Source organism: Notechis scutatus, chromosome 2, assembly GCF_049901735.1.
Source record: "Notechis scutatus isolate UNSWTSFEM ecotype Mainland chromosome 2, rNotScu1.2, whole genome shotgun sequence".
Taxonomy (NCBI): domain Eukaryota; kingdom Metazoa; phylum Chordata; class Lepidosauria; order Squamata; family Elapidae; genus Notechis; species Notechis scutatus.
This window is the reverse complement of record NC_142010.1, coordinates 157,654,434-157,667,015: the sequence shown is the minus strand read 5'-3', so window position 1 is coordinate 157,667,015 and position 12,582 is coordinate 157,654,434. Positions and strand designations below refer to the sequence as shown.

Sequence of the window (12,582 nt, the reverse complement as noted above, 5' to 3'; positions counted from 1 at the left end):
ACTTTTTTTTGAGAAAGCATAGAGTATGGGCCTAGTGCTAAAAAAACTGGAGAATGGGAAATCCTTAAAAGGAGGAAAAAAGAAGATCTAGACTAGTCAGCTTACTGTCAATTACCAGACAAAACTCTGAAGCAGATAATTAAGCATCTGATCATTAAGCATTTGAAGAAGAACGTACTGTTGGCAAGAACCAGTTAAGACTAAGTCATACCAGAACAACATTTCTTTTTCTGGGACAGAGTTTAGTTTATTGTTAGAGTGCAGTGAGCATAATGTATCTTCATTTTAGCCAAAAATTTAACAGTCTTTTATGAGACCCCAGTAAGGGAGATGACAAACAGTGGACTGGAAAATGTTACCATTAGATCAGTACAGAATCAAGAAAATAATTATATCCAATGATGTAAATGACTGGCTCTGTATCAAGCTAAAAAGACATGCTGAAAGCATATTTCAGGGATCCAATCTAGTATCTATGCTGTTCAAAATATTTATAAAAATTTGGATAATAGAAAATATGATTATTAAATCTGTTAACAAGGAAAAGATGAAGGGGTAGCAAATGTTTCAGAGAGGGGGTAATATCAAGATTCATGGCAATCTTGATGTGATATAGCTATAAACATTTTAAATGCCATCCTAGGTAGCATTGATAAAAGTATACCGGTAATATCATGAAGTTATTGTTCCTTTCTATCAGGCCATATTTACAATATTCTATCTATTTCTAAGCACCACATTTTAGGAAGGATATTGAAAAAGTATAGTACAGGTAGTCCTCAACTTTCAGCAATTCATTTAGTGACTGTTCAAAGTTACAACAGTGTGAAAAAAGTGACATGACCAGTTATCATACTTACAACCATTGGTGGCTTCCCCATGGTCATGTTATCAACGTTATTCACGTGCTTGGCAACTGGTTCATATTTATGACAGTGGCAGTGTCCTGGGGTCATGTGATCACCTTTTGGGACCGTCTGACAAGCAAAGTCAATAGGGAAGCCAGATTCACTTACCACCCATGTTACTAACTTAATAACTGCAGGGATTCACTTAACAATTGTGGCAAGAAAGGCTGACAAAACTCACTTTACAAATGTCTCACTTAGCAACAAACATTTTGGGTTCAATTGTAGTCGTAATTCAAGGACTACCTACATGTCCATAGCACCAGTCTCAAGATAATAAGGGATTTGGAAGATAAACGTACAAGGGATGCTTGGAGGCAGCATTCGTGTTTTACCTGGACAAGAGAAGCCTGGGATAAACTGTAAAGTAGACCACAAGTTTCTGTCAGTTAAATGGCACAGCAAGTTAGCAGTGGGAAGGAGAGTTGATGTGCCCAGAGATAGCTTCACAAGCATGGCGGGAGGTTGTATCTTGTATCTTCCCTTTAAAGAAATCCAATGAATTCCACTATGTAAGAATTCCTCAGTATTTCAAAAGATTCTAAAATAGCCTTGTTCTTAGGTAATAAAACTGAGAGCTTAAGAAAGGTTCTGTCACACTACCAGCCACAATAATCAATATTAGTTTAATGGACTTTGCAGTTTCTCATGACTATAATGTTAGGTACTAATATTAGGACTTATGGTGATCAATAACCAATTAATGACATTCCCACATCCTTGTCAAATTTGTCTCAGTCTAGGAACTTATTTTGCAATGTACTAACTGTAGCAGAGTTCTGTATCAATATCAATTAAACTTATTTAAGAAAAATGCATGCCACTAAATTAAGAGGTAGTTAGTTATCTATCATACCTGCTTCATGGATAGTGCATCTACTTGTGAGAGACACAGAAGAATATAGACAACTTTGTGTTTTTGTAAACAATGGCAGGTGAGAGTGTACCAACTCAGTGAGTTGAGATGGTTTATCAGTTACTAGTAAACAGTGGAAGCAAACAGTAGGAACAAAATAGGACAACCATTGGCACTGAATCATGAGGCAGGCAGGCAGCCTGGGCTACAAAAATGGAGATGATCATTAGATGGAAGCTAAGAGACATAGAAAGGCTGCCATGTATTATTTTTGTAGCCAAGGAATAGCAGTACTCCCACTAGAAGGTGGTCACCACCCCAGTAATTAGCCAATGCAGCATGTACTAAGCCAGGCCATGCTCAGCTCACACACGGAACAATCCAGTTCTTTCTGGAAGTCTTCTGTGCAAGAACCCAGTACTATAGAAAACTTTTATCTCCCTGCCACTTTAAAAATCTCATGTTTTCATTTAATTTTCATCAGCAGGCTTGAATGCATTTGCATATTCATTAGATATATATATTTTATGTGGGTATTAGGGGATCAGAAGAAGCACTAAGATGTATAATCTATAACTTAATTAATGAAGTATATGATGCACAACAAATTCAGTTTGAAAGCTATAAAAATTGTTAAAAACAAAAGTTCATGCTATATCTCTTCAGTGTAAAGGTTAAGCCTGGGAGAACCTGATTCAAATCCTTTCTCATCAATAAAAGTTGATTGGGTAACCTTTTGTTCAGTCACTCTATCTCTCACTCTAACCTATTTCACAGAGGAATTATTAATTAGTTTTGAATAACTATAAAATCAGTAAGGTTCAAGGCAGGTAATTGTGAGATAAAAGTGGAGGAGAAAAAGAGGTGTTGTGATGACCCAGGGTGGGATACAAAAGCAACAAAGTCATAAAAACAGGTGAAGTCCCTTTAATTCCTTCAACTTGGCTTTAAAGGTCCAATTATCATTGACTGGGGGGGAAAAACTCCCCCCCACAAACAGTTGTGAAAAGGAAGAACTTCTGTTCAAACTCAAAATACATATACTGTATATTATAAATAGAAAAAAACAACACAAACCACACTGAAGAATTAATGAGACAAGGCAGGATAAGGGCTTGAAGATATCCACAGATATCGAAATACATACACTGGGAAGGACTCCAGAACTCAGATAAGAACAGACAGACTAGAAATATTTTCACGCTTTGCTTCCAGCACTGGCCCATGAGCAGTTTGTCCTTTTAAACAGTCCTCACAGCTGCAGCCCATGAAGGGGATCAAGGCCCCCCGTAGATCATGCTATTCACGTTTCTCCCTTATCCACTCCTCCCTGTGTGCCCTACGATGAAGAGGGGATGGGCCTGGGTCTTCCTCTGAATGCCCAGCCAGCCTGTGCCCTTCCCCAGTTTCCTCCGCAAGCAAGCAACCTCCGGAGCTACACTCCCACTCCCTGTCAGTTGTTCCTCCTCTCCCTTGGAGTCAGATTCTAACAGGGGCATGACAGGTGTTCATACTGATTTGAGTTCCTGGAGGAAAGTTGGCATATAAAACTAACTAAGCATCAGCAACTCGCTTTAGAAAGGATAGCAATTTTAAGATAGTACTTTTAAAAAGTAGGATTTCAATTTCCTTGACTCCAACAAATATTGTAGAAATTGTAGTCCTAAAGCATTAGGGACACCAGGTTTTCTATACAAGGGTTTACTGATATTCCCTATATGGAAATTCTCTAACTTTTTTCAATTTATTTGTTTTGCTTTAATTTGGGGAAATTAGTAACAGTGGAATGCTAGCCGCAATAGAATAACAGAGTTGCTATGTCCTGAACCAAGCCATGCCCCATGCTGCATCTCTCTGATCAATTATTTATCCAGATGAATTTAGGAGCAAGTTATTATAGCAGCAGTATCATAAATCCACCTAATCAACATTGATTCAGTGAACTTAAATTAATGCCAATCACTTCCTTATTCAGAGGTTGAGCACTATCTTTTTCATTACTACAACACCAAAAGAAGGAGCTCACTCAGGGGTGGGATTCAAAAATTTTAACAACTGGTTCTGTGGGTGTGGTTTGGTGAGTGGGCGTGGCTTGGTGGTCATGTTACTGGCTGGGCGTGGCCAACTCAACATCATTCACATGGAGGCATGCATCTCCTCGCCTGGCCTCTCGTGACTGTGGGGATCCTGCAACAGTCTTAAAGTGTGAAAAACGGTCATAAGTCACTTTTTTCAGTGCCACTGTAACTTTGAATTGTCACTCCACACAAGCAAAGTACCAGCAAAGGAGGAAAAAAAAAACCTCAAGAGAAGTTCCAGAGACAGGAAGTCTAGTCCTGCCAAGAATGTAATAAGTCTTAATGGAGAGGCAGTTTCTGTAAGCAACACCAGAATGTTTCCTTCCTGCCTTCCTTACAGGATTAGGCCAGTAATTTCTTCTAACAACCGGTTCTCCAAACTGCTTAGAAAGTTAACAACCGAATCTAGCGAATAGGTGCAAACTGGTAGAATCCCACCCCTGAGTTCACTCCAATCTTGGGTGATACCTTATTTGTTTGTTTTTTCCTTGCAGGTTAATTTTTAATTCTATTAAAAAGCAATTTAAATTGGGATGGGGACCCATCTGAGAGTTTTGCCCTGAGAGTTCTACTTACAGCCCTGCACTGGCCCAATCAACTTGGGCAGTTGCTGAGACATCCAGGTGACTGTTATTACAACTTAGAATGCTAATTTAAGTAGGTATCTGGCACACTCCAAGTAAGAGCCACTGTTCTAGTTCAGAACGGTGACAATACCTGTGAATCACAGGCAGGGAAAATGGGCCGGCCTCTAATACTTTCTACTAGGCTGATGCCAATGTGGCAGAGTGGAAAAGGGTTGGGCTAGTATTAAAAAGACTTAGGTTCACAGCTATTGACTTTGACAGATTTTGGGCCAGTTACTCTTCTTTAGCTCAATTGCCTCTCAAATTATTTTTGTGGGGATAAATGGAAGGAAATAATGAAATACAGTGCTTTAAAATTCAACTTTCAATTTTAGACTTCAGCAGGTAGATTTTCAGTTCCAAGTATTTCTTGTTTAAATTGAACTTCTATTGGGGATTCAAATATGACAAGACTTCCATTATACCATCAGAATTTTCAGAATGGAAAGCTTATAGGTAAATAATTATTTGCAAACTCCTCAGAAGCCTAACTGAAACAGATTTCACTTGGGTTTGGGAAAAGTTAGAAATAAGCTCAAACGTCTGGATTAGTTAAATCCCTATCGCAGTTCTCACCACCCAGCACTGGAAAGGCATAGAGAGGGAAAGGAAGGAAACCGAGATGAAAGATCCCGAAAAGCTGAATGGGAGACGAGGTCAGCAAGTGGGCTTCCCTGGCGGCTCTCGTACAGCGCTGGTCTTCTTCTAGGGTGTCTGCCTACATCTCTCCCAGCCACCTCCCGCACCGATCCTACCCCGCCGCAAACCTACCATCCCCGGAGGGTAGGGATCCTACACCTAGTAAATTGCCAGCTGGTAGGAATCCGCCCAAAGGGGTAGCGCCCATTTTGGAAACTTTCTATCGGCTTAATAAACCATTCCCTCTGTGTGGATGCCAGATTTCTGTTTCTCTCGTGGGGAACCTGGCTGCGTTTCTTTTCCGAAGAGCAGGCGCTGGTAGGGAAGAGGAGCGGCACTTGTGGGCTAGCCTCGGCTTGGGAAGTGGGGATCTTCCCCTCGAGGGAGAGGGGCGGGATGCTTCGTCGCCTCAGGCTGCCCAATGCCTCGAGCCGGAGCCATCTTCTCAAGACGGGCCTGGCTCAGCGGGAGGGACGCGGAAATCCGCGCCTCACCCCCTCCGTCCTCGGCCGCTTAGAGCCACGTTCGTGCCTCCGTTGGAAGAGCGCGCTTTCCTCCGGTTCGTTGCTTTCGTCGCCCGCGCACCCGGGAGGGACTGCATTGCGGATACCTCTGAAGCGGGCAAAGCAAAGCGCTCCCCTCGCCAAGAGGAAGAAAAGGAAGCGGGGGACGGAAGAAGAGATGAAGCCGAGGGCTTTCTGCACCCGCGGCCGGCGCTGCAGGCCAGCCGCTTCGCGCCCCCCCCCCCCCCCGCCTTACCTCGTCTTCCTGTGATCGCTTTCCAGAGCCATGCTGGAGGCATGAACGAACGAAGCGAGACTCGCGGCTGTTGCTCCGAAGCCTGTGAGACGACACGCAGGGGAAGCGGCCGGTCCGGCCTGGGCAGACTCCGCCCCGCAGGTGTCTCGCTGCTCCTACCTGAACCGCGCTGCGTAGGTGACACCGCTGCTCTGCCGCCGTCTGTTTTCTCGCTCCATCGCAGAGTTTCCTTTCAAGTTTGGAGGAAGGTGGAAGCCGACAGCGCCACACAATCACTCTTGCCCTTTGCTCTTCCTCAGCAATTGCTACTTTCTGCGTTTTTCCTGCGGGGGCTCTAAAAACCGTTGCCCCGTAGGAAAGATTTTTGCCTGCCCTCTGGCTAATCAAGCATCGCCTGTTGAGGAGGGGATCCAAGCACTCGCAGCCTTTACAGCAACTCAACTGAATTAGGCGAGTCAATATTACTACCTACAAGATGCAAGTGGCAAGGCTGGCACTGAAAGATTACAGATGGTCCTCCTTTAACAAGAATTGGGATCTCCCTGGCTTGCTAAGTGAAACCACAAGGACTAAACAAGATTATTCTGCTATAATATAGACGTTTACAGTTAGTCTTTTATGACCATTTTATTACTATTAAAAGTTACACCACCACTGAAAAAAGTGACATGCAACCAGTCCTTGCGGTTATGACTCGCAATATCTTTGAGACATACGATCAAAATTTGGGCACTTGTCAACTGGCATGCATTTATGACAGATGCAGCCATTTACAATCTTCTAAGGGAGCTAGATTCACTTAATGAATATGTGATTTAATTGCTATGGTAAAAAAATATAACATTGGGCATGACTCACTCAATTGCATCGTTTTGTTCCAGTTCCAATTGTGGTTGTAAATCAAGGATGTTTTACTACATTAACTGATGTTGTCAATTTAGACCAACTCAGAAAACAGAAAACCAAGTCAGAGCACTTAAGGTCATCCTTTCACAAGTGATTCAATAATTAAATCTGGATACTCTGACACAATTTAAGACCTTTTGATGACATTCTACTCAACTAAAACTTCTGTCTATATTGTAAAAGTATCCAGGCAGAGTTACTGTATACTAAGATGTTTTGCTGCCCAAACCCTAGAACAAAGGTTAAGGTATTTTCTCCCTTCGTTAGGTTTATTCTGACAGTGGTGGGAGATAATATGTTCCACATCCTAGGGTGGCAAGCTAACTTAGAAGGAGTAGACAAGCCATATAATCTACACTCTCCCGACTTCCAGCTTCATCACTCTGACAGGCTGTTGTTTCCAACCCCAATGATGTAGCTATTATTGAACCAACAGCCATCATAGCAATTATTTTCATGGGGAGAACCCAGGGCTCATTGGGCTAGCACAGGGGTATCAAACTCATTATGATATGTGACGTCATGTGATGTATCGCAACTTTCCCCCCCTTTGCTAAACTGGGGTGCACGTGGCCAGTGCGTGATACATCTGGCCCACAGACTGTGAGTTTGACACCCCTGGGCTGGCATATAGAAAATGATTAAAATAAATGAAAAAAAATCAAAACTACTATGCAACTAGGAAAGTGTCCATGAATGGAAGTACTACAGATTCTAAATAGATAGCACTAGACAATCTATTTCTGATTCTCATTTTTCTATTTATAATTATTTTCCCCTTGGTAACCCTAAACATGGTAAATACAAAGCAAGAGAAAAGCTATTATTGGCTAATTTCTAATGTGGCTTCTTAAAATAATATAACTTCTATTTTCTTTCAGGTGTTTATTTCACTTATAAGGAAAAAATAAGCATCATTAGGAGTGGGGGGGGGGGGGGCAGTGAAAGCACCATGAGTTGGCCCAGCTGTTCCCTCTGCTATCAACTTTGTTAAAGGCCATGTCAGCTGCCACTTCAGGATAACAGGATGCCAATGGGTGAAATAAAAGTATCACTTTGTCAGCCTCAGCTGCTTCCCTGAAATGTGTTCCACAAACAGTAAGAGCTTTTCATGTATATCTCCTGCAAGAAACAAGATAGCTTCACTATCTCCCATTGATCTGTTCAATCCACAATGTAGTCAAACCTGCTTTTTTTTTAAAGAAAAAAAGTGTTGGTGAATAGGGAGATGGTATGAGGAAGTCCAAAGGGGAAATTCTTTAAGAAACTATGTTTAATAGCAAAGAATTACATAATTTTTATATAACTCAAGAACTATGTTTTGTATAATCAGATTTATATACATGAATTAGAATCCTATATTCTGAAATAAAGATGCAACTCAGCTCCCAGTAAATTAAGAATGCAAATTCTTCATAATTTTTGAAGTATTTTTTTAATGGAAAGAAAATATAGGTTGTTTGCTCTGTGGACATTGTGCATGGAAAAAGTCATTCCTATATATTCTTTATGAATGTTCAGGAAAAAAATACACAGTATTTTATTCTCCAAGGACTTCTCAAATTTTCATCAGATATTTTATACTGGCTTAACATCCAATGTTGTTTGGTGTCTGAAACAAATTTTGCAGTATTTGCCATGTGATGTTTTAGTAGTGCATTACAAAGAGGCTTATGGTTTTAAATTTCCAGGGGAAAAATTCAAGTCAGTAGTTGTGCGTTGCAAAATAATTTTGGCAAGTTCTATGATCATACTTCTAATTGATATGAGTTAGTGTTGGTCAATATAACTGACATTAGTAGCAATAGCAAAGCTACCTATAAAATCCAGATCAATGTTTCAAAGAAGCCATAGCTTTTCAGCTTTGGAAGCTATGGATAAGCCATACTGTTCATTTTATTAATGCCTTTGAGTCAATGTTGACTCTTGACAACTGCCTGGACTAGTCCCGGCAGTTTTCTTGGCAAGAGTTTGGAAATGGTTTGCCCTTGCTTATTTCTTAGGGCTGAGGGACTGACTGGCTCAAAATCTCCAAGTTGGCTATGTACCTAAGGCAGGACTGGAACTCATAATCTCCCAATTTCTAGTGTAGTGCCTTAACCACTACACCAAACTGGCTCTCTATATTGTTTATTACAGAGATATATTTTACAGCAGATTGGTTAGACAGCACGTTCTTTTAAAAAACAGCACTTAATACATAAAATGTTCAATAATTAGGATAAATCCGATGTTATTTGAAGCTGTAAAATAAAGAAATGGCAAAGTCTTTAAAAAAATTAAATTTAATCAAATTCTCATAAATAGTGGATTTGGAAAACTCACTGACATTTTGTGTTTGTTCACCTACACTTTTTTTTATGGTCATTTTTTTTTTAAATTTAGATCTACAGTTCAGAAACAAATGCACCTCAGCCAATAAAAATCACGTAACCTCCAAACATTGTAGAAATTATGGTGCTTGTGTTTCTAAATTGTGTTGGACTATAATAGACTAGACATATTTCAAAAAGCTACATTTTTCCCTTGATCATTTACATCCAGATCTCATTTACTCCCAAAATTTTCAAGTACAGCCAGCTATTAAATGGAAAAAAAAACAAAAAAACAGTATGCTTCCCCAGAAGTGAAGGAAGGTCCAGATAGTTTAAAAGAGGTGACTATCAGAAAAAGAGATTTCATTCTAACAGTAAGATTGCAAGATGTAACCAGTCCACCTGAAGGGGTATAGCAAAACATCTTCCAGGGGCCCGCTATGATATTTCCACAAAAGCCAAGGGCTGTTTCATTTCACAGCAGCAATCTGGCCTTTCACTGCCAGCCCAGTGGTGCCTCAAGAGGAGGTTCCTTAGCAACTGCAATGTGATGCCCCAGCAACAATATTGCAGAGTCCATCCCTGGGGAAACTGGCAAGTCACTATCTAGTGACTTGCCAACAAAGCTTTAAGCCCTGAGGGGAAATGGACAGCCTAAACCAGGATTGGGAAGGGACAAAGTAAGATTCAGAAAAACAATATCCTTCTGTGAAAAGTGCTATCTCTCACAGAAAAAACAAACAAACATTGGGACACAGCTAATTTGGATGTAGCCAAGAGCGACAGGAGTTGTTGCAAACAAGGGCAGGAAAGTTCTGATCCTTTTCAGAAGGCTTCAGAAGTTCAGACTTGAGACTCTATAGCTGATCTTAGGAAAATTCCTTTTTTAAGTAGTTTAGGCACTTAAAAATGCTAACCAGACTTTCCAGCTCAAGGTAATTCGATTTTCTTTGTTCAATCACTTTACACATCTACAGAAAGCAACTTAAGCGGTTTTGAGTCACCATTTATGCCATTTATTATGCCTTTTCTCAGGCTGAATCCACAAATCACCCTGCTTCTTTATTTTACAGGTCCTCCACTTTAAATTCAAGAGAATTTCATTATCATTACCTCAATGATAATTTGGGGCTTCCTGCCCTAAATCAGCTTTTCCCAATTTGGAATGCTGTGGTTATGTAGTTAGCTACGCCACTCCCAAATCATCAGCATCAAATCTATCCATAGAACACCAAACAGGGCAAGGGATCCTACAAGTAACTAATGATATTAGTGCAAGATGACACATGCCACAAAGTACCTCACTCTCAGTAGGGAAAGCTTTTTAAATTAATAATGCAGCATCAGGGAATCTTAATGTGATTGTGTCTCAGGTCATTTCTTTAAATTATAGCTATGCTAATTTCACACGGAAAGGAAAAGGAATATTTGCTGATTTCACCATGCCCATAGACTTTGCCTGTGAGGTGTTTTTTTTTAATATTCTAGATCAAACAGCTTGCCATCAGCAAGTATGTTCTTAAATAGAACAGATATCAACATGGCATACTCAGTGCTTATATTCCTTATCTATGCCCCACTACAATGATTTAAAAATATGAGGTTCTAATCTTATGACTTGAATAATGGATTAAATCTAAACCTTGGATATTGTTCATCTTCCAACAAGTTATACCTGAAAAGTCACAAAGTAACTATTTTTCAAAAGCATTTCATATGGATGTGTTCAACTTTCATGTTTGGGTCATTCCTACATAGAATTTATTGGGGGGAAATCCTCTCCATAATTGGCAAAGCAGTAAGAAGAAAACAGATAATAGAAGTATGTTGGAGACAAAAATAGTCAAGCATTATAAGAGCTTCATTGTTTAAGTGCTATAGCCTTTTGCAGGTTTGCAACTTTGAAAACCAACAGCACTTTAAAAAAAAAAACATATATTATATCCTTTCCCATAAACAGTTCCTTCCATTTGAACCTTCTTTCAGTAAAGTTCCAAGCCTTTGTCTCTCTGTGGAGATGGTACTTATTCCTATACCTTATAGCCAGGGTCAAATTAAACCGAATCCAGACATCAGCAAATAATAACAGGCCTCACACAGGCGAGCAGATGGTGCTAGAAGAGATGGAACTGCTGCCTCTAAGCGTTAATCTCATGTAATTAGCCAATTTGGGAAGAGGCAGCCAAAAGACAGCTGATAAATTTGTGTTTGCCCATACAAATGCAAACATGCTACAGTCAGCAGGCACTGAGCAAAAATGAGCAAGTCAGATTTGAATTATTCAGGGGACACCTGCCATTAATCATAATCTTGCTTGGACAGGTCACCCAATTTGAGACTACAGCTCCCAGCCAAAATTATCTGGGCACTGATAGCACCATTTTACTGAGCCAGTTCCACACGACATGCTCAGGACATCAAAAGCCTGTAAGAGAGAGGCATCCAGCCTGACAAGAGCAATTTTTGTATGGTTGAGCAAAGACCCCAGGTGGTACTGACCAAGAGGCCATGAGGCAGCAAATAACCACCAATGTGACTGAAAATTGCCTCCAAGCAGGGAACATTATATCAGATGAGCCAGGCTTTCTTCCTGTCTGTAGAGAATTAGAGATTAGTACTTTATAGTTCTGAATAGGCAGAAATGTCAGCTACTAAAATTGGACACAAACTGAATCTTTAATTTTACTATACAGGTAGTCCTCAACTTACAACCATTTGAAGTGACAACACTGAAAAGTGACTTATAACTGGTCCTCACACATGTAACCATCAAAACATCCCTTCAGTCACTTGATCAAAATTCAGCAACTGGCATGTATTTACAATGGTTGCAATCACCATTTGATTACCATTTGGAACCTTGGGGGAAAAGGGGGGGCGGTGTGTTATTGACAAGCAAAGTCAATGGGGGAAGTTGGATTTACTTAATGTGACTCAATGACAGCAGAAAAAGTAGGGTAATTGAGTATAACTCAATGACATCACTTATTAACAGGAATTCTCATCCCAGTTCTGCTCGAAAGTCAAGAACTACCTGTATGACTCAATGCAATAAATGTAGCTGGGATCACACATCACATTAAGCCACCATTAAGTTGGCTATCTTTTGATTAAGATATTAAGTGAATCCATCTATTGTGTGTGTAAACTGTGGCTCATGGTTTACTTTAGGGTGTTGTGTGAAGACAGTTACTTTTAAAAAACCAAGTAAACCATATGATAGTGACACTACTATTCTTCATTCTTGTTTCCCTTGCACAAAGCTTTGCAAATTCCCTTTCTAAGGCAGCAATCCAAGGTTTAGCAAGTTAGCAGCCAAAATCCAGAGTGAAAAATCCACTAATTTCCATCCTATATCTTTCTAACATGGCAGTGCAATGCTTTGGACTGTTTCAAACAAGTGCTTCAGAGGAAACAGATCATGAAAGTTACACCTGTTTTCAATTCTTTAAACCAGTTATGCAATCCAGGGAAAGACACAACTGCTTTAAAATG

At 40.2% G+C, this 12,582-nt stretch overlaps 1 protein-coding gene across 5 annotated transcripts in view; it reads right to left on the bottom strand.

The window, feature by feature from the left end:
• Positions 1 to 6,187, bottom strand: part of LOC113419938 (tetratricopeptide repeat protein 39A-like) — a 44,534-nt gene extending 38,347 nt beyond the window's left edge. For 2 of the 5 annotated variants that reach the window (XM_026679576.2, XM_087957031.1), the window contains exon 1: positions 5,867 to 5,954. In XM_026679576.2, coding sequence (XP_026535361.2) covers positions 5,867 to 5,898 — 32 coding nt within the window. In that variant the 5' untranslated portion in view covers positions 5,899 to 5,954. Of the gene's footprint in view, positions 1 to 5,239; positions 5,842 to 5,866; positions 5,955 to 6,025 lie in introns of those variants that run through there. The other 3 variants (XR_015747891.1, XM_087957029.1, XM_087957032.1) reach the window with 3 other exon arrangements.
• Positions 6,188 to 12,582: the final 6,395 nt, after the last annotated feature.